This window comes from Chaetodon auriga, chromosome 10, assembly GCF_051107435.1.
Source record: "Chaetodon auriga isolate fChaAug3 chromosome 10, fChaAug3.hap1, whole genome shotgun sequence".
In the NCBI taxonomy this organism is placed as follows: Eukaryota; Metazoa; Chordata; class Actinopteri; order Chaetodontiformes; family Chaetodontidae; genus Chaetodon; species Chaetodon auriga.
Window position 1 is genome coordinate 9853102 of NC_135083.1, and position 24203 is coordinate 9877304.

Sequence of the window (24203 nt, forward strand, 5' to 3'; positions counted from 1 at the left end):
AGACTAAAATCATCTGCAATCCCCAGGACTTTCCCCCGCTACCAGTCCACATGCCATACCTGCAATCCTGTGATTCCCAATTAACCACGTTTGGTACCACAGTGCCATTAAGAGCTTTGTAAACCAGGAAAAGAATCTTAAAATTGATGCTGAAAGTTTGTTAGCCCTGATTAAAACCCAGGAGTATGAATCTTCTTTCAGATGCCTGAAAAATGTCAAAAACAGTCATTCAGAATTATATTTGGAAAAGAGGTGTTTGTAATGAGGCTGTAAAACTTCAGGGCAGCATTGATGATAAGTCCAGTTGTGCTGAAACAATCAACTGATCGGTTGACTGAAAATTAATCCATGACAATTCTGCTAATCAATCTGTTATTTCTGTTAATTCTTTTTTGTTTTGTTTTTTGTTTTTTTGGGGGGGTGGGGGGGTGAAATATTGAATATTTTCATGTTAAAGCTCCACAAAAGTGTGGATTTTCTTCGTTTCTACATAACTTTCAGCTACCAAGGGGAAATGAATAGCTGTGTATCATCAGCATAGTTGTGTTACTGGCAGCTGTTTTAAAACTTGTGATATTAAGAGCAACAGTTTCATGCCTCTGGAGAGAAATATAATTTCTCTGACTGGAACATCCAAGTCTACTTAAAAATTTGGGGATCTTCACACTGAATGTCAGTGGGCCAATTAATGCTAAATCCAGGCCTTTGTGCTCTGACGCATAAGAAGAAGACTTGCAGGAGAAAAGGACTCTGAGTTATAAGGAGGAGTAAAGTCAGTCAGCTTGGCTCATTGTATGTGAGGTTTCACACAGCTGAGCCCTCACAGGAAGAGCAGATTTTTCCCCTCTGAGCTGGAGGATTTGTGAAGAGAGGGGTTACGAGCAGGTTTAATTGGATGAAAATGACTCCAGACAGTATCTTACCTGTGCAGGATTACCACTATGCAGACAGACAACAATCATCTGTTTCACTTGTTGTCTTTGCATCTGCCAGTCCAGAGATAAGGGGAACAAATATATCAACAACAACAACAAAAAAGCAAGGTTCAGCAAAAAGGTTATCCTGGAAAACACTCACAAATTGACAGGAAACTTGAAACACCATGTACAATGGACAAACTGACAAAGACGAAGGGGAACACATGGACTCAAACTGGGGGAGGGAGAACTAATCAGACACAGGTGAAAACAACCAGTCACACAGGAAGGAAAATAGAGGAAAGAAAACAAAATGTGACACAAAGGAAAACCTTCAAAATAAAACAGGAAATGACGAAACAACATACTCAGAACACACAGAGCAAATTAAACTAATGTTTTGGGATTTTTTTAACCTTGTAGGCGAATCTGTTCATTAAACCTCAAAGTTAATGTTGCATTCGTTCGAACGTCTGCTATGAACATGACACGAAGGGGCCCTAGGCGTTGTTTTCTGTCTCCAGTCTGCTCGGCAGTCCAACAGGGGGAACCCGGGTCTGGATCTCTGGTGTCGGTAACAGGCACAGAGCGGCTTCAGATGGTTATTTAACCCAGACAGGTGGGTCGAGGCTGGCTACAGGTCTTCGGTGGGGAGAGTTGGTGGCCGTATGGCAAAACTTTAGGTTAATAATAAAATTGAGAGTCTCTTTGATGACCGGTCGAAAATGTCTCCAAAATTATTATTACGTGACTAGAATTTAACTTTGGAAAAATTGTGCAGCTTAACGTGGCGAGCAATCACGAAGATTAAAAAAAAATAGCAAAAGAATGCTTTTCTGAATAAAGAAATCAAGCTACCTGGCATAACTATGAAAAGCAACTAAAAAAACTGAGAGGACACGAGACAAGACGAAAACAAGACTAAGAGAAGACTGAAGAACAGCTGAAGACTAAGAAGGACTAACAAAAGACTGCGTGTCTGCTGCACGCTGCAGACAGTATATTCGCTTCAGGGTGTGTCTAATGACCAATAGGCTGTCGCACATGTGGGATGGTTTGCAGGCAGGCGATGTGATTTCGCTTTATAGAGCGAGAATTAGCTAATGATTCATACGAGGGACTCATCTGCTTCTCACTCTGGTCAATCACATATATTCTAAATGATCAATTTTCAATGGCATTTCAACATTGTTCACAACATACGTTAGACATTTTTTTATGAATAATGACAACATTCTTCAATAAAGGTGCAAAGGTGTTCCTCCGCCAGACATCTTGTCTCTCTCTGAATTAAGACTTCCCCGTAAACAGTTCAAACGGTCAATAGCTCTTAAAAGTTGGGATGTTTTACGACTCCATTTCTCCTGAAGGAATGCAAAAAGAGAGAAAGAAGGTCAGTTACAGGTCAGTTCTGCTACAACCTCATCTGTCACAGTAATGAATCAGCCGATCAATTTGAGCGAGGCCTCTGGTTGGTTGGTTGGTTGGTTACACTCCAAGGTCACTGACTGCAGTGAAGGATGAGGAGGGGGATGTGGTTCCTGATCGGAGGACACAAACACAAGTGAGGTGTGTTTTGGTACAGCTTGTAAATGGATGATTGATGGAAAAAAACACAGATTTAGTAGCTCTGAAAATACGTGCAAAAGTGCAGCTTTTATTACTGTATGAATGTCCTGCAGTGCAGTGAAGGATGTTTATTACACAACACGGTCATCCCACGGGTAAAATAGTAGGGCCGCCAGCAAGAATTCATCGCTGCTTATTCGCTGACTTTGACACGCAGCTTCATCGCGTGATAAACATGACAATGCTTTAGCAGGTCTTTGAGCGTCAGGAGGCAGAACACAGAGGTCAGATCCTGTTTGTTTTGATGGTTCAGCTGATCTGCCTCCTCTGCTATATAACCCCAATATTTATTCAATGAAAAAGACAAATAATCATGTTAATAAACTGTAAAATATATGAATTAATCAATGATGGAATCCTTTAAGAAATCATTAAAGCTCAACCTCATTATTTTAAATCAAGACAGCAGGAGTATGAGCAACTTATACTCAACGAAATATGTCACAAACACGCTCAATATTACACATGTACAGAGAGAAGTCTCACACACACACACACACACACACACACACACACACACACACAAAGGCATTTAGTAAAACATCAAATTGCAATTTTTTAAAAGCTGATTCCTCTCTAAGCCAAGGGCTGAAATGAGCTTTTAATGCAGATTTAAAAATCATGGTGGATTACAGAATATTCAGGTGGTTGGCTTCAATATAATCTAAACTACAGCTAAGAGTAGAAATATAAGAGCTGCTGTGAGTCTTAAAGTCACAAAATGTAGCTCACCTGGCCTCATCACAGCAGGTAACAAACAGGTCTCCACTGCTGTGTTCTGAGATCATTTCAGCTACACATCTGATCTCATTTATAGCAGCTGGAAAAATGTTTCTCAGCCTACATTTGAAACAAAAAACAGACACACAAAAGTGCTGTTGAAGGTCTTTTCACTGTCCAGAGGACAGCAGTGTATAGTGTCCAGGTGTTTTGACGGTGTTGTGTTCAGGTATTGATAGAAATCTGATTTAAAAGCTGTGATCTTTCATGCAAACTTTAAAAAAACAACATAAAATCGAAATGCTTTCTGATCCAATTTGACAGGCAGCGCGTCTTTAGGCGAGCGGTCCGTCGTTCAAAGGATTATGTGCTGCGTGAGAGCAGTTTGGCTGGCATTTGACTGTCCTCTTTGCTTTAAAGATTAGTGTATAATGCTGCTGCAGCTTGGGGAATCGAAAAGAGACGACTTGATTGTGTTGCTTTCACTTTCAACGAGGAGCTGCAGGATGTCCCCTTGTGTGGCTCTTTTCAGAACTTGCACAGGCTTTTAAATGTCTTTGTACTGCGAGATGTAAGCACACCTGAGCTGAGGGGAACCTTTCATTTGTTCGTTGCTGTACAGGAGGTATGGGACTCTTGTGCTCTTCAGTTTGTGCACTCAGTGCTTTAGCGGTGTGAAAAGAAGCAGAGAGATGTCACGTAAAGAGAAGGGGTGAGGAGAAGACTGTGGATTAAAGAGGACGTGCTCACAGTGTAGACTTAATCCTATAAAAGGAGGGTTACATTAAACTGATATGGCTGCCTGTGGCTTTACTGGCTAACAATCAGAAACTGTGATGAAACTCTTGTGCTCTGGTTTGTGGTGAAGCCCCTGTACGCTACCCGCCTAGCACCAACGAGCTAACAGTTAGTGGCTATCTGATGAACACAGGGAGCATTTAGCAGCTACAGGGCAAAGATTAAAATCTAGTTAAGATTAAATATCCTAAATCAACATGATAAGTGCCTGTTTTTTTGTCTATCACTTGTCCTTAACTATCTTTTCCAGAGTTCCAGAGCATTTCCAGAGTTATAAAGCTGTTTGATGAACACCAACAAAATATATAACTGTCAGAATTTCTTTGGATCCAGATAACTTAAGATAACTTAAGATTACTGGATTCTTTGAGACTAGATATTTTTGCTTGTTTTGAAAAATATTTTTAGTGCCAATAACAGAAACCTTAACAAGAGAAATATCAGGAGGTGCGACCTGATGCTGAGCTCCATACATGCAGTAGATCTAATTTCAGTAAAACTGCTGAATTATGTAATGTGGTTCAACACTGACTTCAAACGGTGCTGGAGGAACGTTGACCTTGTTTGGCCTCGTCCATCTGTGGAGAGGTTTCCCAGTGGGATTAACGAGGTGTTCACCCTGCAAACAGCCTGCTCGATGTGTTGTGTGATTCTGACCAGTTTGAATGATTAAAGCAGCTCTGATTTCATACTGTGCACTATTTCAATCAGTAGATTTGTATGCTTTTGCTTCAGTCACGACATCATGACAAGAAGCTGGTGTGGCAGCTTAAATAAAAAATGAATAAAAACCTCAATGACATAACTCGTTAGCTTGCAGTAGCCTGTGCAGTGAAGTGGCTCTGATGCACTGCTGCAGGTCTTTCGTGTTATTCTGCTGCAGCTTGAGGAAAGTTTCCTTCGATTTTTCTTAATTTTATAATTTTAAATTTACAGTTTATGTGTTATCTTCTCTGTTTCCTCTAGATTTCTTCTCACAACCCTGGAAATTACATTAACATGACATTACATTCATTGGCAAATACTTTTTTCCACATTCAAACCACCAACAAAAAGTGCTTAGAGATGGATTTTTCAAAAGATGAGAGATGTTAGCACCAGTGAAGTCCTGAAAATGTGTTAATATACTATTAATGTATGATATATAATGCAGCATTTTTCGTTTGTTGTTGTTGATTCGGTGTCAAATACTAAAGTAATATCTAATTTCAAATATTAAAAAATGACAAAAGTCTTAAATAAAATTAAGTTCCTAGTTCCAGCAGAAATCCTTCATTGGTGCCTTTAACTTTAGTTTTTCTTTGCTCCAGTAAAGCTTTTACAGCACTGTTCACTGCTAAATCCCAAGCGATGGATAGTTTCAGCACACTAATTGAATTCATTAATAAGCTGCTCTTAATTTTGCTGTGAATCTAATAACATGATGTCTATGTGCAGCTGTATGAGTGAAGAAGCCTCTCTGTATTTCAGGTGATGGGAACCCCAAAGAGAGCAGTCCATTCATCAACAGCAGTGCAGCCAGTGATGCAGAGAAGAGTCAGCAGTATGACGGGAAGAATATGGCTCTGTTTGAGGTGAGGGCAGATTTCGAAACCCAGTATAAAACATACTGGGAATATGGATGTGAAACCAGACCTTGCTGTTGTTGTAAGGTGAAAATATGACTGAGGGAAGAGGATTCACATCAGATCTCCAGGTCTAGCATGACTGGGTTTCTGTGTGTGTGTGTGTGTGTGTGTGTGTGTGTGTGTGTGTGTGTCTTACAGGAGGAGATGGATACCAGTCCAATGGTCTCGTCTCTGCTCAGCAGTCTGGCCAACTACTCCAACCTGCCGACGGGCAGCAAAGAGCACGAAGAGGCTGAGAATATTGAGGAGGGGGCACGTCCGTCTAAAAAACCTGTCAAGGTAAATTTCTGCATGTGATCCATTCATCTGCACCCTGGAGCAGGTTGAACCACAGGGGCAGCTTTATCTGCTTTACAGTCTGTATTTGCTAATTTTCTTCATTTAAATTTCAAATCCTTTTAACATTAACTTTAATCAGACAGTGTTCTTGGCACCTGCCTGTTGCTTCTAGCCAGCTTATCATTTATTGGCCCTCATCAGGTTTGTGTCGGTCGGTTATCCTGCATTTGTTCAGTGGAGCATAAAACAGGGTTAGTCTCTCGATAGCCTGAATCCTCTCTGGGCTTTACTCTACTTTCTCTCCTGTTGTTTACTTTGGTTGTCCAGAGGATCTAAAATAGACCATCACAAGCCCCAAAAAGTTCTTCTTACTCTCATTTTTTGAGATAGATAAAATTATCTTTGTTGAATTTTCCGGAGCTCAAGTACTAAAAGTATTTCTGCCCTCTGAGATCCACCTTCATATCCCAGTCTGTCCCTCTGTCAATAAAATCCCTCCAGACAATACATTCAAATGTAAAACAACTAAATAATAGTAATATTGGCTGCGCCGTCTGTAGAGGTCTGTAGGATGCAAAAGAAAGAGAGGATGTATAAATGTAGCCTTTAAGGACATTGTCAGGTGTGTTATACACTCAGAATATGCAACAGAATATACTGTGGAGCTGACTTGTGGTGGAGAGCTGCTGCGCTCCCACATGCAGAGCACTGGAGGCAGTGAGCTGAGGTCACACACCTACAGGTCGTGAGTCTGTTAGCTGAAGCTCAGCCAGCACCGCTGCCCTCAGTGAGCGGCTCTCTGTAATAACATGGATGCAGGGTATTTGAGTTATTCTGCTTTTTCTGTTCACTGAAGAATGATTTTGTCTCTTTCTCGCCAGCTCGTATGCCTCTTTGAAAACTTCTTGCTTTTTGAATTATTTGTCCACTTCAGGTTCCATCACTGGACATAAGATGCAACTGGTGGAGATTTTTCAATGCAAAAGGTTTATCTGGACAAGATGGTGGGAGTAACTGTTCCGTCATTAGACTTATTTAAGGGACAATTTTAAAATCTAACAGGGCGGCAATCTTTACTCTGAATCCCCCTATTTAACATTTATAAGCAGTGTGTAAAACGTAGACTGAATAAATAGGGGACAGAGCCTCCAGGTCTGACAAGTGAAGCCAATGAGGAAGTGCCGTAAACCCACATATTTTCTAATGGCCAGCAGGGGGCGACTCCACTGGCTGCTAAGTGAATTCCAATTGTCCAATTAAGTGAGTCTCAATCACTATTTTCTAGTCGATTTCGATTGAAATAGACATTAAATCAATGTATGCTTTAGGGCTTGGCTACCTTGTGATTGACAAGTCGCCACCACAGCATGTCCTCAGTCTGTCGTCTATTTCAGTCAGATCCAATCAGGATAGAGGTGTAGTAATGTGTATCCTCCCCTGCTCCACCTTCTCATCCAAATATGATTACTTCTGGCCCTAAAAAACCAAGATGGCGACAGCCATAATGACAAATGGTAATCTGCAAAGCAGCGGGTGATGTCACAGTGGTATAAACACTTAATGTAGCTGTAAACAGATATAAGTTAACAGCTATAACTCCTCCTCCTGTTTGGTATAAACTACTAATTCAATGTATATATACTGCTTATAAATGCTAAATACGGGGGACTTAAAAGAAAGCGTTACTCATGCGAAGCAGCAAGACATTGTCGCATATTTGCACACTGACTGGGCGTTGACACCCTTTAGCACGTGTTGGAGAAATGACATCCGCAGGAAAAGACTCAGACAGACGAGCTGGTTACCAGACGCTGACTGACGGTCGGTGCAATGTGAGGATGTTTCTCAGACTGACTCAGCCAAAACATCCTGCAGTGCGAGCAGTCAAGAGCACCCCCCACCGGCTTTCACCCGCGGACTGAACACAAGCAGAGGCTTTGATCTGTCCATTCATCTTTCACTTCCTCCTCGTCACACACGTCTCGCCTCTTCAGCTTTTACATGAGGGTTTCAGAAAGATGAGCAAAGAGTTAATCTGATTGATTATTTTGTTTTCTGATTCTTTATACTGTCACTCTTTCATAGTGTTAACATTTAAAATTTTTGGTCCTCTGCAGCCAGATACAGTAGTTAAGACATTATTGTAATTAACGGGTGAAAAGGGATATTAATTTATATTTTTATATTAAAAGAGGCCAACCACATGCAGTGGGCCACTGAGTCAACTCTGTGGGGATATTCATATTTTCTTCTACACTTTCATGCAGAATTTGAGAGCTTTTACAACAAGAGTATAAACTAGTTTTAGCTGTTATACTTTATAACACAAAATGTATGGATTTATGTGCGTAGATATTCATTCTGCAGGTTAAAAAATGTTACTTTAAAAATTATCTCTCAACTATTTTGAGGTTGAAACAGTTTTACTCACAGAAACAATGAGGACAAAAGAGCGTAGACATTTTTCTCTTCCGAGAGTGTACTTATAGAAATAGACCCATTTCAAAACAAAGTGCTTGTCTTCCTCTTCTCCACAGGATTACTATCTCTTTGTGTTTGAAAAGAATAAAACCCTGTCTTTCTAATGGAAGAGCCAGACCTCCTTTCATGAATTTTAAAGGCGGAATAGATTTAAGGAGACTGAACAACAAAGTGCACTCCCGACAGATTATAACCCACATATCAAATCCATTCAGATGGAAACTAAGATGAGCTCGACTGACAGCTAAGACACACAAACTCTGACCAATCGGCCTTCATGTTTGTGCTTCTCAGGCTCCACAGCTGGGCACTCTGATGGGAGTGTACTTGCCGTGTATCCAGAACATCTTTGGGGTGATCCTCTTCCTGCGGATGACCTGGATGGTCGGGGTTGGAGGCGTCTTCGGCTCCTTCATAATCGTCTTCATGTGTTGCTCCACAGTGAGTAAAACTGCTGACGTTCCTGCTCTTGCATTTTGTTGTGCAACACCGCCACTCTCTGTACGTAATGACTGCAGTCCATTCAGAAAGCAGATGTCACATAAAATGAAACTGGAAACATCCATCCACAAATCTAAAGTAGGTCCTCGGTACACACATACGCTGTTAGGGGGTTTGTGATTAAACTACAGGCTGTTGTAACATGTAACAGGCTGTATAATTATAATTTGCATTGCACAGATGCTGAAGGTGACATAATAAATCCTGGCAAAAGGCAAGCTGCCAACAAACCCCACCAGCACCACCTTTCCACTGATGGAATCTGTCGTTTTGCTGTTCTGTCAGCAACCAGGTTTAGAAACTGTGCTTCATAGTTTTACACGAGTAAAGAAAGCCTCGACGTAAAGAGCATTTTGAGAAAGAGGAATCTGAAAATCCTCCAAGTAAAATTTTTATGAAAGAGTAACTGGTTAATTTTGTTATTTGTTTGGTTGAATACAAAAAAAAAAAAAAAATCTACCATCTATCAGAGCTGCAGAACTTTCTGGGATAGTCTCAGCATGCAGGAAGGGATTCATTAAAACTGGAAAATTGAATACTAAAAAAATGTATTAAATATGAAATGAAAAGGTGTGAAGGAGCTTCTCATATATACCTAGATAGACAGGTGTTACACCTCCTCCTCCTCAGCTCATCCTGAGTACTCCTACAAAACAATTAAAACCCACATTTATGAAAAAAATAGTCCCTCAGTCTGAGTGAGAGTACTTAGAGTATATAGTAAATGCCATCAGTGTCTTTTTCCTCTGACTGCAGCTGACAGTATCACTGAAGCGACAGTATGTGCCTAACCAGGCGTGTAGTCATCCCTGCAGTGACCACATGAGTCAGACTCACATGCTGCTGGCTGTTTCTCTCTGCTCACTCCCTCAGCCCATAAGGGCCTCACGGTCAGCCATATTTAATTTGCCCACCTGCTGCCTCTCAGACTCTAGTAACCCTCCTCTCGTTATGTCCTGCGTTTTTCAGACGATGCTCACGGCCATCTCCATGAGTGCAATTGCAACAAATGGAGTCGTACCAGGTGAGCGGATGTCTGGGGGTGTGTATTGTAGTGTGTTTGTGTGCGACAGCGCAGTGTACCAACTCTTGTGTGTGTTTGTGACTCACAGCTGGAGGTTCATATTACATGATCTCGCGTTCCCTGGGGCCTGAGTTTGGTGGAGCTGTTGGGATCTGCTTCTACTTAGGCACCACCTTTGCAGGTGCCATGTACATTCTTGGCTGTATTGAAATTCTGCTGGTACGTGGCCCTAATTATCAATTAACTCACATGTTTATTGTTTTGCATATTGTCTTTACAACCTTATATATTGTCTATAGAGGCTATTTTCACTAGCTCACTGGTGTGACTACAGGGATACTTAAACAGAACTGATGTGTAGTGGATCTGACTGTGTTGTGCTGGGTGTAAAGAAAGCATGCACTTCCTCTGGAAAGTCTCTGAGCAATTTATTTGCCACCCAGGAGCCACAGGAGACTCACAGGTCCTCTCCTGCACACAAGCTCTCAGCATCTGCAATTTTGAAGAGACATAACATTCGCAGGATTTCTTTCGTGTGCATTCCCTCAGCACCTTTCCGAGGAAAAGTCCAAAACCAAAGAGGAAGTAAAGCCTGCAGAGGTGCAGCAAGTACAGTTTGTAAAATAAAATGCTTGCCCATATACTTCAAATTAGAAATCTGCTGTTCGATCCACACATAATATGACAAAAATATCGCACTACTACAAATGCATTATTCATTTTATTGGTTACACCCATGATCTTCCTGCTAAAACATTTCAAAATATCTGCTCCGGGCCATATGAGATCACTTCTTGCCCTGCTTTTAATTTGTGGCAGGACAACGTGAAATTCAAACAAACAATAATGTCACCAGATGATAGATATCAGATGCTCCTGGTTCCAGAAGTGAAAGTCCCATTGACAGCGTGATATCACTCACAGATGGAGCGCTGCTACGACTTGGATCTGCATTATATTCTCCCGCTAAAATCATCAATACAATATATTAACAACTGCATTACAAATATCTGGTTCCAAATGTATAAAAACACTCCTTCTAGCACGACACTACCATTTTTTGATTTTCTTGTCTCATTATTTCTTTGTGCCTCCACCCTTCTCCACCATGCTTCTTCGACTTCCACTGCCTCCATCTTTCTTTCTTCATCTTTCCATTCTTTCAGATTTATATCGTTCCTCAGGCGGCCATCTTCAAGATTGAGGGGCTGGAGGGGCCAGAGGCAGAGGCGGCTCTCCTCAACAACATGCGGGTGTATGGTACCATCGTGCTGAGCTTAATGTCCCTGGTGGTGTTTGTTGGGGTCAAATATGTGAACAAGCTGGCGCTGGTCTTCCTGGCCTGTGTCATCCTCTCAATCCTGGCTGTTTATGCCGGAGTCATCAAGACGGCCGTTGAGCCCCCCGTCTTCCCGTGAGTGACTCGTTCATTCGCTGGTCCCCGTCCTCGCAGACGGGTATGTGACAATGACGCCTTTGTTTGCTTCCTTTGCAGCGTCTGCCTCCTGGGAAATCGAACTGTCGTTTCTAAAGGATATGACGTCTGTGCAAAGGTCATCGAAATAGACAATGAAACCGTCACCACCAAACTGTGGAGGAGCTTCTGTGATTCTGAGTCCCTCAATGCCACTTGTGACGAGTACTTTACTAACAACAACGTCACAGTGATTCAAGGCATCCCAGGGGTCACAAGTGGCATCCTGGCAGGTAAGAGATGCTTTATCAGCTTAAATACCGACACCTTCTGAGGATCAGTCCACCTTACTCGCTCATTTAAATACTCTTCTTCCTTTTAGAGAACCTGTTTGGTAACTACCTGGAAAAAGGGGTGATCCTGGAGAAGCGTGGACTTCCATCCTACATGGATCCGGACAGTCCCATAACCAGCTCCAACCGCTACGTCCTGGCTGACATCACCAGCTTCTTCACTCTGCTGGTCGGGATATACTTCCCATCTGTCACAGGTTAGCACCAGCAGTTAAAGAGGCAGATGTTTCTCTTAGGAGTTGGAGACCAGCAGGTGATGAATTTTATTGTTACTCTAATACTTCTCTGGATACGTAGATGACAACTGTTTGCTAACAGTTTCCCTTATCAACTTTTTAAGGTGATGAGAACATGATTATTGTGATACTGTGAGTCCAGTGGACAGAAAACAGAGGAAGAAAAAGGAATATTACCGTCCTGTAAAAGTACAAAGCTCCTCATCTTGCTCCACTCACAGGTATCATGGCGGGCTCCAACCGCTCCGGAGACCTGCGTGACGCTCAGAAGTCAATCCCCATCGGCACGATTGCAGCCATCACCACCACATCTACTGTGTGTATCCTTCACCAGGCTGAAGTCAAGGCATCAGACACTGCGTGGAGCTGAATGTGCTGATTCTTGACTGTTAAATAAGCAGAAGAAACATTTTCAACAGCACATTTCTTAACAGCTTTTCCTCAGACATGTCCTGTGTGGTGCTGTTTGGTGCCTGTATAGAAGGAGTTGTCCTGAGGGACAAGTGAGTTTTTGTTTTCATCATCAGTAGGTTTTTTAATCAAAGTCCATATTCAAGTCACATCAAATAAATGAACTGTTTGCTAAACCCCTCCCCCAAGCTGGGAGCTTGGCTTACTGTCATGATCGGAGGACAAGTCAGTGTGTTATTACAGCTTCGGAGTATCTTGTCTTTACCTCTCTCCACAGGTTTGGTGAAGGAGTCAACGGTAACCTGGTGATTGGGACTCTGGCATGGCCGTCTCCATGGGTCATTGTGTTTGGCTCTTTCTTCTCCACTTGCGGAGCAGGACTCCAGAGTCTGACAGGAGCTCCTCGTCTGCTGCAGGCCATCTCTCGGGACGGCATCATCCCATTTCTTAGAGTGAGTAGCATTCAAAGGCATCTCCATCATAAAAGCAGAAAAGTGTTTAAAACTTCTCAGGCACAGTTTCACACATGTCAGCTATACCAGAACTTTTGTGTTGGTGTTTGTTTCTGCTTTAGGCCACAGAAACAAACATGAATATTTCATTATCAAAGCCCCATGCTTTATTTGTACAGCACTTATCATGGTGCCATAAAATGTGATTTAATTGAATCCTTTTATGTTGCTCCAGGTGTTTGGCCATGGCAAAGCCAACGGGGAGCCCACCTGGGCCCTTCTGCTCACAGCTAGCATTTGTGAGATTGGCATCATCATAGCATCCCTGGACGCAGTCGCCCCCATCCTCTCCATGTAAGCACACTGTAACTTCACACAAGCTGTGTGTTCATTGCTGTGCAGGCGCTCTGGTGCACATCCTCTCTTCTGTTCTTCTCTCTTCAGGTTCTTCTTGATGTGCTACATGTTTGTCAATCTTGCCTGTGCTCTGCAGACTTTGCTGAGGACGCCGAACTGGAGGCCGCGCTTTAAGTTCTACCACTGGTGAGCATGCATACATGTCAGGGCAGTGGATTTGATTTTGTTTTGAAAGCTTCTGTGTAATCAAAGGTTTTCATTTCCATGGCATATACTTTCTAATGCCTGCATTTGACGCAAATTCTGAGATTAAAATTTGTAGAAGATATTATCCTATGTTGCGTGCACCTGAGTCGCCATGAGAGTTTAGCAGCAGCAGACTAAATACAAGACTTTCTATCAACAAGCTGAGGTCATTGCTGTATGACGCTGGCATAGATTCCCAGTCAATCTAAACATGTGACTTCCTGTCCCCTGCAGGGCTTTGTCATTCTTGGGTATGAGCCTGTGCCTGTCACTCATGTTCATCTGTTCCTGGTATTATGCCATAGTTGCCATGGGCATCGCCACCTGCATCTACAAATACATTGAGTTCTGTGGGTAAGTGCTCATCATGACAGAATAGGGCTTGGACCAAAAACAAGACTGTGTTGCAGCATCCAGTTATTCTGTCGGGGGGTTACTGTCTTAGTTAGCTAGTTAGCTATTATGAATACACTTACACACGATGATACCTAGTTGTTGTGTCAACTTATTCATTTGCTGCGTCACAGAGCTGAGAAGGAGTGGGGCGATGGGATACGTGGCATCTCTCTCAGCGCTGCACGCTTCGCTCTCATGAGGCTGGAGGAGGGACCGCCACACACCAAGAACTGGAGGTCAGTCCACACATCTTCAACTTTTAATCTTATAACGGTTAAGCTTAAATCACGTGTTGACCCTAAAACACAATTGTTCGGTTCTTTGTCTTTCCTCAGGCCTCAGATCCTGGTCCTGGTGAGTGTGGATGCTGAGCAGAACGTAGAACAGCCTCGTCTGCTCTCTCTGACCAATCAGATGAAAGCAGGGAAGGGTCTGACCATCGTTGGCACCTCTGTTCAAGGAACCTTCCTCGACAACTACACTGAGGCCCAGAGGGCGGATCAGGTCCGTCTTTTAATCCCAAACACACACACACTAGTATCACACAACTCTTACTGTGTCTACAAACAATCCAAGTTCTTCGCAGACTCTAGAAAATGTCTTCCCCTCTCTGTCTATTTGTAGTCTTTGCGTAAACTGATGGAGACCGAGAAGGTGAAGGGCTTCTCTCAAGTGGTCATCTCCTCCAATCTGAGAGATGGGACGTCACACCTGATCCAGGTTGGAGGACTGGGAGGCCTGAAGCACAACACTGTGATGGTCAGCTGGCCTCGAAACTGGAAACAGCCTGAGTACCACCAGCAGTTTAGGAACTTTATTGGTAAGTTCTTAAGACGCTAGTAAAATTAATAGATGTCTGAGTTAATGAATGTTAGTTTTGTGTCATCAACATCTGGTTATCCTGGTTTTGATTATGGAGGAAAATAGTTATTGAGCATGTATGGTTAAAAGTGGTCTGTTTCATACATCTGTGACCAGCTAGGAATACTTAATAAGTTACAGTAGTTTTATTTTTACATGCAATGAAGACCATTGGCAGAGAAATGTCTTTTACTTTACTATTTATTCCCCCCTCCTGTCTGATTAGATGCATGCAGGTCCTTCCTTTTATTTCCTTTTGTCTTAAATATTATCATATTTTATATATCCTCTCTTCTGTCCCTCTGCAGAGGTGGTTAGAGAAACAACCATAGCTAGTCTGGCCTTGTTGGTTCCCAAGAATATCTCCAGCTACCCGTCCAATGGAGAGCGCTTCACGGAAGGCCACATAGACGTGTGGTGGATTGTCCACGATGGAGGCATGTTGATGCTTCTGCCCTTCCTGCTGCGCCAACATAAGGTGGGAAACAAGACACTAAGACGATGTTTAATATGATTTTGTCTGAGGAAAACTTGTGTGGACACAGTGCTGAGACGGCAAACACGGAGAACATTTTGTTCATTATCTGCAAATCTTTTTTGTCCTCCAGGTGTGGAAGAAGTGCAAGATGCGCATTTTCACTGTAGCTCAGATGGATGACAACAGTATCCAGATGAAGAAAGACCTCATTACCTTCCTCTATCACCTTCGCATTGATGCTGAGGTGGAGGTGGTGGAGATGGTGAGAGACTTGTCTGACACATAATCTGAGCTCACAAACAAAACCTGCAAGGAGAGGATTTTTTTTTGTGGGTTTTTTTTCTTGTGTATGGAAGCCCATATGGGACAATATTTAAAAAAAATACGTATGTGTAATTAAAATGAAAATGCAATAATCCAATTTGGCAAATGCAATGCAGTTTAACTTGATGTTTCTCAATATTGTTCACTTTATAGCAGGTAAAGTCTTTGAAAATGAAACATCAAACAGCTTTTTTCCATTTCCATTTTAATGCGGTCATCAAATGCCCTTCCATAATGTGGCTCCTGTTTCAGTTCAACTGTGTGATAAATGAAAAACATCTTTTCTCTTTAAAGCATGACAGTGACATCTCAGCCTACACCTATGAGAAGACCCTGGTAATGGAACAACGATCACAGATCCTCAAACAGATGCATCTGACCAAGAATGAGATGGAGAGAGAGGTAAACTACAAACTACTATGACGACAGAAACTTCAGTATCAGTACGGAAGGCTCCTGTTATTTAAACCACTTTTACCAAATGGAGAAACATGAAATTATAGTCAGCGTGGACCCCTGAGGAACATGGTATTAATTTTGACATTTTCATTATCACTCTCCACACTCCAAATATCAGCTCTGGGGCAGGGAATAGGCGTTGCTGTCTGGACTTGTCTTTGCTGATCTGCAATAAATAAAAAGGATATTACACATTGAACGTAATCCAGTCCTCACTTTTTTTTATAACTATAGATCCAGAGCATTACGGATTCATCCCGTGGGTCCATTCGGCGTAAAAACCCGCCTGGGTTGCGCTCCCAGCACAGTGCTGAGGAGGGAGCCAGCCTGGCAGAAAAACCAGAAGATGAGGTAAAACTTGCTTTTTTAAAATGCCTCTGTCCTCTGTCCCTCCACGCCTGTTGTCTCTCTGTGCTCTGGCTTGGGCAGAATTTTGTCTTTGTACTACAATGTGGCAGATGAGTTTTTGCTCATCATCACAAAAGCAGCTGTCACAGCAGTGTTTTGCTCTTTTCACTGGCTGCTCAGAGATTTCCCACCGGCCACTGGCTTCCACAGTTTCACTTATACTGACAGGTGCCTCTTTTCTCTCTTTCACCCTGTCACGCTGTCACGTCACGGTGTCCCTCTCTCAGTCTGTGGCTGTCTCCAACCCAAAACAGGTACAGCTGATCCACAGTAAGAACGCATCCACACCAACAAGCCCCACGTCTCCCACCGGGCCTGCAGGGGGCGCCGCCACCTGGACAGACAACAAGGGCGCAGACAAGGGGCCGACCCTTTTATCAGCAAACCCGGAGGCGGCCAAAGACCTCTTCAACATGAAGCCGTGAGTGATCTGTCACTTTCACTCAGGCTAAGCACGCCGCACAGGAAGCAGACACAACACATGGCATGCACACGGGGACAGGAGCCAGTAGTAAATATTTGAGTAACTCGACCCATCATCAAGGGTTTAAAGAGCTCGTTCTGTTCCCGCATCTGTGACAAACAAAACTTTGAACTTCAACCAATAATAAGTGCAGATTTCTGTGTGTGCACATGTCTGTAATTCACCGCCTTTATTTCCCTCCTAACTTGCTGCTGCAGGGAATGGGAGAACTTGTAAGTATTAACATTTTGTAGTGAGACACACGGCGTGAGCTCAGCAGCTCAGAGACTGATTTGCAAACCCAATGTGACCTCATGTTTCTTGCATTAGGAACCAGACGGATGTGAGGCGCATGCATACAGCAATGCGGCTCAATGAGGTCATCACAAAGAAGTCCAAGGAGGCAAAACTTGTCCTGCTCAACATGCCTGGACCACCCAAGAACCGTGTGGGCAACGAAAACTGTATCCTGCATCATGCATACAACATACTGCATCCCAGATATGTTTGTGTCCTGAGCTCAGTTCAGCTCAGTTTACTTGTCCCACAAGAGGAAATTCCTTTTGCAGCACAAAAATGTAAACGCAATGAAAACACCATAAGACAGCAGAAAACATTAAGAGTGCTGGTATTATACATGCAACACAGAATACAATAAAAGGTTCAGCTGATAAAAGCTAAGACTGCAACAAACAGAATAGGATTTTAGCACTATATTGTATATTCAAATTAAGAGCTCTAGTTGCACCTGGGTTAAATGAAACCCCAGCACTTCATTTTCACAAACCTGGATCTCTGACCGGAGGAGAGAAATCCTTAATTAGAGGACGGAAGTCGTAAAGGAATTTAGATTCTTCATCAAACTAAAAGTGTTAATACAACAATGTAAAAGTACTCCAGTACAAGTCAAAGTGCTGCATTATTATGCAGGTATTATCAGTAAAAGTACTCATTCTGCAGAAAACTGGCAGCTGTAACTGATAAACTACAGTACATTATTTTATATTATATAATATATGCAATCAGTATGCATAAGAAGATTTTGCTTGTAGCTGTTCAAGGTGGAGCTGGTGTTAAATGCTCCATATTCAGATTTTTAGCTTTCCCAACCTGGTTAAATAAATAGTTAACTATTGCTAACTATCGCTGCTCTACATAGCTCTACTGCTCTGCATAGCTTGGTTTCTACACTTTTCTGTCATGTAAGAAAATCGCATTCCTTCACTGTGATGGTCTCTCAGACATGGAGTTCCTGGAGGTTCTCACTGAAGGTCTCAATCGGGTCCTCCTGGTGCGTGGAGGTGGACGTGAGGTCATTACCATCTACTCCTGAAGGGCTTGGAACGCCCCCTGCATGGACTCTGCCCTCTCCTCCCTTTGTATCGTTCCAGGAAAATCCTCCCACAGCCTCACCTCACCATCTGCTCATCTAACCTTTCAGCACGAAGAATTACACAACAGTCTCCTCTCTGTTCTGCACATGTTGGCTGATAACAGCAGACATGTTTATGGTTAGTTCTAACAGTCTCTGCAGCAACACAAAGGACTGGGAAAAAAACCTGGAACACTTGTTCTCAGAAAATGGAAGGTTTTCAAACTTCTCTTTCCCTTCCTGGTGTTAAATCAGCCTGCTGTCCTTTTCCTTTTGTTTTTGGTCATTTGTAAAAGAGGAATGTTTTTTTTTCTTTAGCATTTTTTCTTATTTTCTGTTATTTATTGTTGATGTTATTTGTGTATTTATTCATCTAATCATGTCTCTGTTTGTCCTGGTCCGTTTTGGTCTTCGATTGGATGGTCGGAGGCACACAAGTAATAATATTACATCACTGGAAATGATGTTACCTCATAGTGGAAGTGACAGTATTTACATATACTCCCCAAAGAGACAAAGACCATTTGGATGAAATAGATTTACTGTTTCCTTTGCACTCATATCAGTCTAACGTGACACCATCTACGAAAGACCGGGGGCGATATGTGTGATTTGCTGTTAATGCCCCGACCATGAACATCATGAGAACAACAGTATCATCACTGGCTTGTCCTTGTTGTGGCAGGGATCTATCTGTTTATTTATTTGTCAGCGTGCATCAGCCTCTGAGCACACCCAAAACCTCTGAGCTCAGCAACAGTCACTTTAAATACTGCACATTTGATGTGTTTTCCCCAGTGTCGTGCAGCTTTCCCACGGAGCCCAGAAAACAGAGCCTGTTACAGATGATGTGTTAGCGGATCAGGATGCAGGAAGGAGTAAATTCTTCACAATGTAAAACATAAAGTAGAGTTGTTTGCGTAACTTCAACATCAGAATGAGAAAGTCAATAAGTCAAAAATCGAAACAGAACATTTCAAGAGGGATTTAAATGTAAAATTTCAGCAGCTTTCAGATCAGGCAGGTATACAAACTTTTATGAAACATAATAATGTAAAGTGTCAAGGAGAAAGTTAATGAATGTAGGAAAATTATTACTTATACTTTAATTTAATGTTTGGAAACAGACTATCAATTATACTATCTGTATCAGTGTTGATAGATATCATAAATATATCATAAATTTTATCATGAAGAATCTATTTTTGAGAGTGTAGTTCAAAGAAAGAGTAAACTTAATTATTTAGATAATTTCAAATATACTATATTTTGCACAATGTGCACAATATTAAAGGTAGTTTGACATTTTGGGATATATCCTTGCTTGATTTCTTGCCTTAGATAAGAAGACCAATATCCCTCTCAGTCGCAGCCACAAGACACTTATCATAAAGACTTGAAATAACTAGCAAGGCTCTGTCCAAATTCTGCTCACCTGCATCTCTTACACCCACTGCTTTTTGTACAGATTAGCAAATGACATATCACATGCTTCTTTGTGAGCTCTAGAGGTGCTGGACGACCAATTTTGTTATCTTTTCACAGAGCCAGTCTTTACCACATGCTAGCTGTAGCTTCATATTTAGGTACAGACTCAGTCTTGTCTAACTCTCTGCAAGAAAGAGATAAGTGTATTTCCTGAAACGTCAACTACTTAAATTGTGAATTTGCTGCTAACTAATGGCCGCCATTGTAAAATGTGAAGGAATAGCTGTGATGCTGATGAGGCAGATATATGCAGAAAATGCAGACACAGAATAGCAGTCAGAAAACAGGGAATTCAAGAGGAATCATATTTATCTGTTTGATTTATATATGCAGTCAGTTTATCCTGCTGGACCTCTCAGACCTCTGTTTTGTGTGTGTGTGTGTGTGTGTGTGTGTGTGTGTGTGTGTGTGTGTGTGTGCGTGCGTGTGTGTGTGTGTATACACAGTGTTTCACTTCTATACGCGTGTGTGCTTAGTCCTTTTTGAACATGCACATTTCTGCACATGCCGTACACTGTTTTCATTCATTCACTCTTCACACAGATCAGCTGACTCTGCAAACATGACCACTATGAGAGTGGCCAGTGTACATTATCTTGGCCCAGAAAGGGCACAGTTTATGATATCAGTATGGAAACAAAGTGTTTAGTATTAATACTTTAGAATGGAAGATTTTGTCCTAACGTGTAGGTAAACACTAGCTGATTTTATTTCCCTCTTCCTCTTAGCCTTTTTTTTTTTTGCCATAAAGTATTTTACTCAAGAAATTCTGCATCAGTTTCAAGCAGAAAGAAAATCATTAGAATTCAAACTCTTTTCCAGGAAATCGCAGGACTTGTAAATATCCTTTAGATTTATCGTATACATGTACTGTTTTCAATGCTGTAGCGTAAACAGAACCTCACCTCTTCATACACATACTGACACGTCTAAGTTTTGGTGAATATCTGTGCAGCCCTCAGTGTTTCCCTCATAACTCTGAAAGGTTTGGGTGCAGAACCTTCGTTTGATGAGAAGATGAAGTGGCTCTACAGACCAGTGTGTCCGTCACTGGTCTGCACAAGTTTAGACTATTTTTAAACTCCCTAACCTGGTGTGTATGTGTGAGTGTGTGTCTGTGTGTGTGTGTGTGTGTGTTTCCGTGTCTGTTTCTGTGTGTGCGTGCGTGTGTTGTGAGTATATGCATGTATGCTGTGTTTGAGTGAGGACAGTGTAACTGAACAGCAAAGATGGAGTGAAGATGGGACACTTGTAAATAAATCTGTGATTTTAGGCGTAGAGATAACACGTGTAATGTGTGTGTTCATACAGGTTTTATAAATATAAAATAGGCAGTTTGTCTTTTAAAATGCTAAACTTTGTTTTATGTTCTACCATGTCTTATGCAATTATGTACGAGTAATGGTTTAAAGAAACCATTTTATATGTCGGCTCAAAACGCAATAAATTAGAATCGTTTTAATACAATACTGGCAATGGATGTTTTTGTGTCATTTTTTCTGTTACAGTGTCTGCTCTCAGGTTAATTGCTTCGGCTTTATGGTTTGTAATTTTGCAAATGTAAAACGTAAAATCCTCCTCTTCCTCAGAATCACTGACCTCTGCAGTCAAATGGCATCTCACTAGACACAAACCAGTTTCTTCAATATAAGACTGCAGATGGTAGAGATGATGATAATGATGATAGTTTTCCAGGTTTGAACCAGTCAGTCTTGAGCAGAAATGAGTCTTTGCATGAGTTATTTTTGAAAATACATAGCAAATATGTTCAGTTCCTTTTGTTTACCTTTCAGGTCCTGGATCCTCTCACCAAATGACTCAATGAGTTTTCACACTCACCAGCACATTCAGATGTCAGAGCAGGCTTTTGTTCTTGCAGACTAGGAAAATGCACAGTATTACATCATTCCAGTTGCACTTGCCACAGCTTTAACTCCACTTCAAATGATTTCCAGTTGGATAACAGAAAGCTGAGAAGCTCAACCTCATGGAGGTGCTAGAGGGAAAGTCAGGGGATCACTGAAGTCTATAACATTATTCCCTATCTGGTAAAAATTGATTCTGGTGTCAGGTGCACACACACTTCACAAGAGAAGCTACTGTGAATACACATGTGTAAATTCATGCTGTAAATTATTAGAAGATAACTACAAAATGGCCAAAGTCCACACAGCAGAGTTTCTCTGTGAGGTCAATATGGCTTGCGGTTAGAGAGAGCAGACTTGGCCAATGTCTTTCGCCTCACTTATCTACACAGAGATAACGCAGGCTGCAAAAGAAATGACTGTCATATGCTCCAAAGAGCTGTCAGGATGAAGTCACCATCGACCAGCCTTCGAGTGAGATTACCGGTGTTTGTGTTCGTCACACAGGTGATAATTGTCGCCTTGTACGCTGTTTTTGTCACCTATGATGAGCATGCAGACTCCAGATTTCAGACCAACCAGACTAACCCCATGGACAACGCAGTGTACAGGGACTACCCTTTTTTCACTGACATACAGGTCATGATATTCCTCGGTTTCGGGTGCCTGCTGGCATTTTTTCGACTCTATGGCTTTGGGGGGATGGTTTTTAACTTCCTCACAGCTACTTTTGCCATCCAGTGGGCCATTTTGGTGCAGGGGTACTTCCATTTCAGCCATGATGGTAAGATCCACCTCGGAGTGATCAACCTCATAAATGCAGAGTTTGCCTGTGCTGTCGTGCTGATATCCTTTGGGGCGGTACTGGGGAAGACGAGTCCGTTGCAGCTGCTCGTCATGGCTCTTCTGGAAGTGCCGGTGTTTGCAGTCACAGAGTGGGCCGTGCTCAAGTATCTGAAGATCAACGATGCAGGAGGCTCTATTCTCATTCATCTCTTTGCCTGTTACTTTGGCTTGGGGGTCACTTTCGCACTGTACAGGCCGAGCCTAAATGAAGGCCATGCAAAGGAGAATACCAGCTACCAGTCTGACATCCTTGCAACAATGGGAACCTTGTTCCTCTGGGTGTTTTGGCCCTCCTTCAACTCAGCATTGACCCTGAAAGGAGACGACCAGCACAGAGCCATCCTCCACACCTTCATCGGCCTCAGTGCCTCCACGCTCACAGCCTTTGCTCTCTCTGCCATGCTGAACAAAAACGGTAAGCTCACCATGGCCGATGTTCAGAATGTGACCCTGGCTGGAGGAGTGACAGTCGGGGCATCTGTGGATATGATGATATCGCCCGCGGCTGCGTACGCTCTGGGTATGATGGGCTGCACTGCATGCATGCTGGGCTACAAGTACTTGAGCCCCTTCCTGGCACGACGTTTCAGGATCCAGGATCAGTGTGGAATACATAACCTGCACGGCCTAACAGGACTTATATCCTGCGCTGCAGGGATATGTGCCATACTGATGGCTAAGGAGGAGGTTTATGGCCCCAGTATGTATGAGATCTTTACCCACAGAGCACCTGTGGAAGGAGACCCAAAGCTGCAGGAGCTCCAGATGCTGATCCCCGGTTTACAACCAGGGTTGGGGAGGACTGCCCAGGAACAGGCTCTCTTCCAGGTCGCAGCTGTGTTCTCCACAATAGGAGTGTCCGCGCTGGGAGGCATCCTCACAGGCTATGTCTTGAAGCTGCCGTACCTTGCGTCACCATCCGATGATTTCTGTTTTGACGATGGGGTGTTTTTTGATGTTCCTCCGGACTACGATTCACCACTTAAACTCAATAACACAATTACAATAGAGGATTCTGCTGCCTGACATGCAGCAGCCAAAGAAAATGTAAATAAGCCTATAAATATCAATTAAATGTTTATATCCATTACATTGTAAATAAGTTGAACTAGTGATCATAAGTAATAATGGAAAACAATGCAACTGTCCAACATTATCTACCACAACCAGTAATTGTGTTATTTATTGTCCTACAGGCAAACTTAAAAGGAAATTGGGTGTTAGAGTTTTTATGGCCAGTTTGTCAGAAGATTGTCATGTGAAATAAACTCTGTTTAAGCTGTATGCATTTTGTTCCAGTAATAATATCAATAATTTTAGATGTGAAGAGGGAGAACAGTCAGCTAAAGCTTCAAAATATCAACATTTAAATGATAACCTCTGAGATGCACCATCTTGTTTTCAAGGGGGTTAAGACACAAAACATTAACAATTTAAAAAAAAAAAAAAAAAAAGAATATAAAGAACAAGACTCAGATCTCTACTACATGAAGCTAACAAAGATTAAAATTACTGAACAACTGCTAGACCAAATAAAATTATGTGAACAAACTGGGAACTGGGAAATCATATAATAAACATAAAAGTAAAGGAAAAATACATGAAAAGAAAAGTAGTAACTAAATATAAGGAAAATACACCTTGTAGATAAACTGAGAAGACTTGGCGTCATGGAAAGAACAATATATTATGTGTGTCTATATATATATATATGATATGGGCAAGTTAATCCAATCCAGTGTCATTTAATGTTAAAAGCTTGCCTCACAATTTCTTTAGAAAGTAATAAAAGAAATT

General features: G+C 42.0%; 2 protein-coding genes across 3 annotated transcripts in view; both read left to right on the top strand.

Annotated features, from left to right (window-relative positions):
• The window catches only part of slc12a5b (solute carrier family 12 member 5b), a 35729-nt gene extending 14567 nt beyond the window's left edge, over nt 1-21162 (top strand). Inside the window, exons 2-26 of one of the 2 annotated variants that reach the window (XM_076740151.1) lie at nt 5535-5638; nt 5831-5971; nt 8747-8893; nt 9923-9977; nt 10066-10196; nt 11144-11391; nt 11473-11684; nt 11774-11941; nt 12202-12300; nt 12426-12483; nt 12669-12843; nt 13079-13197; nt 13288-13386; nt 13681-13800; nt 13974-14078; nt 14178-14346; nt 14467-14662; nt 15012-15181; nt 15312-15443; nt 15800-15907; nt 16199-16315; nt 16600-16793; nt 17054-17068; nt 17166-17299; nt 18077-21162. In XM_076740151.1, coding sequence (XP_076596266.1) covers nt 5535-5638; nt 5831-5971; nt 8747-8893; nt 9923-9977; nt 10066-10196; nt 11144-11391; nt 11473-11684; nt 11774-11941; nt 12202-12300; nt 12426-12483; nt 12669-12843; nt 13079-13197; nt 13288-13386; nt 13681-13800; nt 13974-14078; nt 14178-14346; nt 14467-14662; nt 15012-15181; nt 15312-15443; nt 15800-15907; nt 16199-16315; nt 16600-16793; nt 17054-17068; nt 17166-17299; nt 18077-18168 — 3308 coding nt within the window. In that variant the 3' untranslated portion in view covers nt 18169-21162. The remainder of the gene's footprint in view (nt 1-5534; nt 5639-5830; nt 5972-8746; nt 8894-9922; nt 9978-10065; nt 10197-11143; nt 11392-11472; nt 11685-11773; nt 11942-12201; nt 12301-12425; nt 12484-12668; nt 12844-13078; nt 13198-13287; nt 13387-13680; nt 13801-13973; nt 14079-14177; nt 14347-14466; nt 14663-15011; nt 15182-15311; nt 15444-15799; nt 15908-16198; nt 16316-16599; nt 16794-17053; nt 17069-17165; nt 17300-18076) is intronic. The other variant, XM_076740152.1, reaches the window with a different exon arrangement.
• An 845-nt stretch (nt 21163-22007) lies between these two features.
• rh50 (Rh50-like protein) lies at nt 22008-23432 on the top strand. The gene has a single exon (XM_076741381.1). The coding sequence runs from the start codon at nt 22008-22010 to the stop codon at nt 23430-23432; it is 1425 nt and encodes a 474-aa protein (XP_076597496.1).
• The last annotated feature ends 771 nt before the right edge of the window (nt 23433-24203 follow it).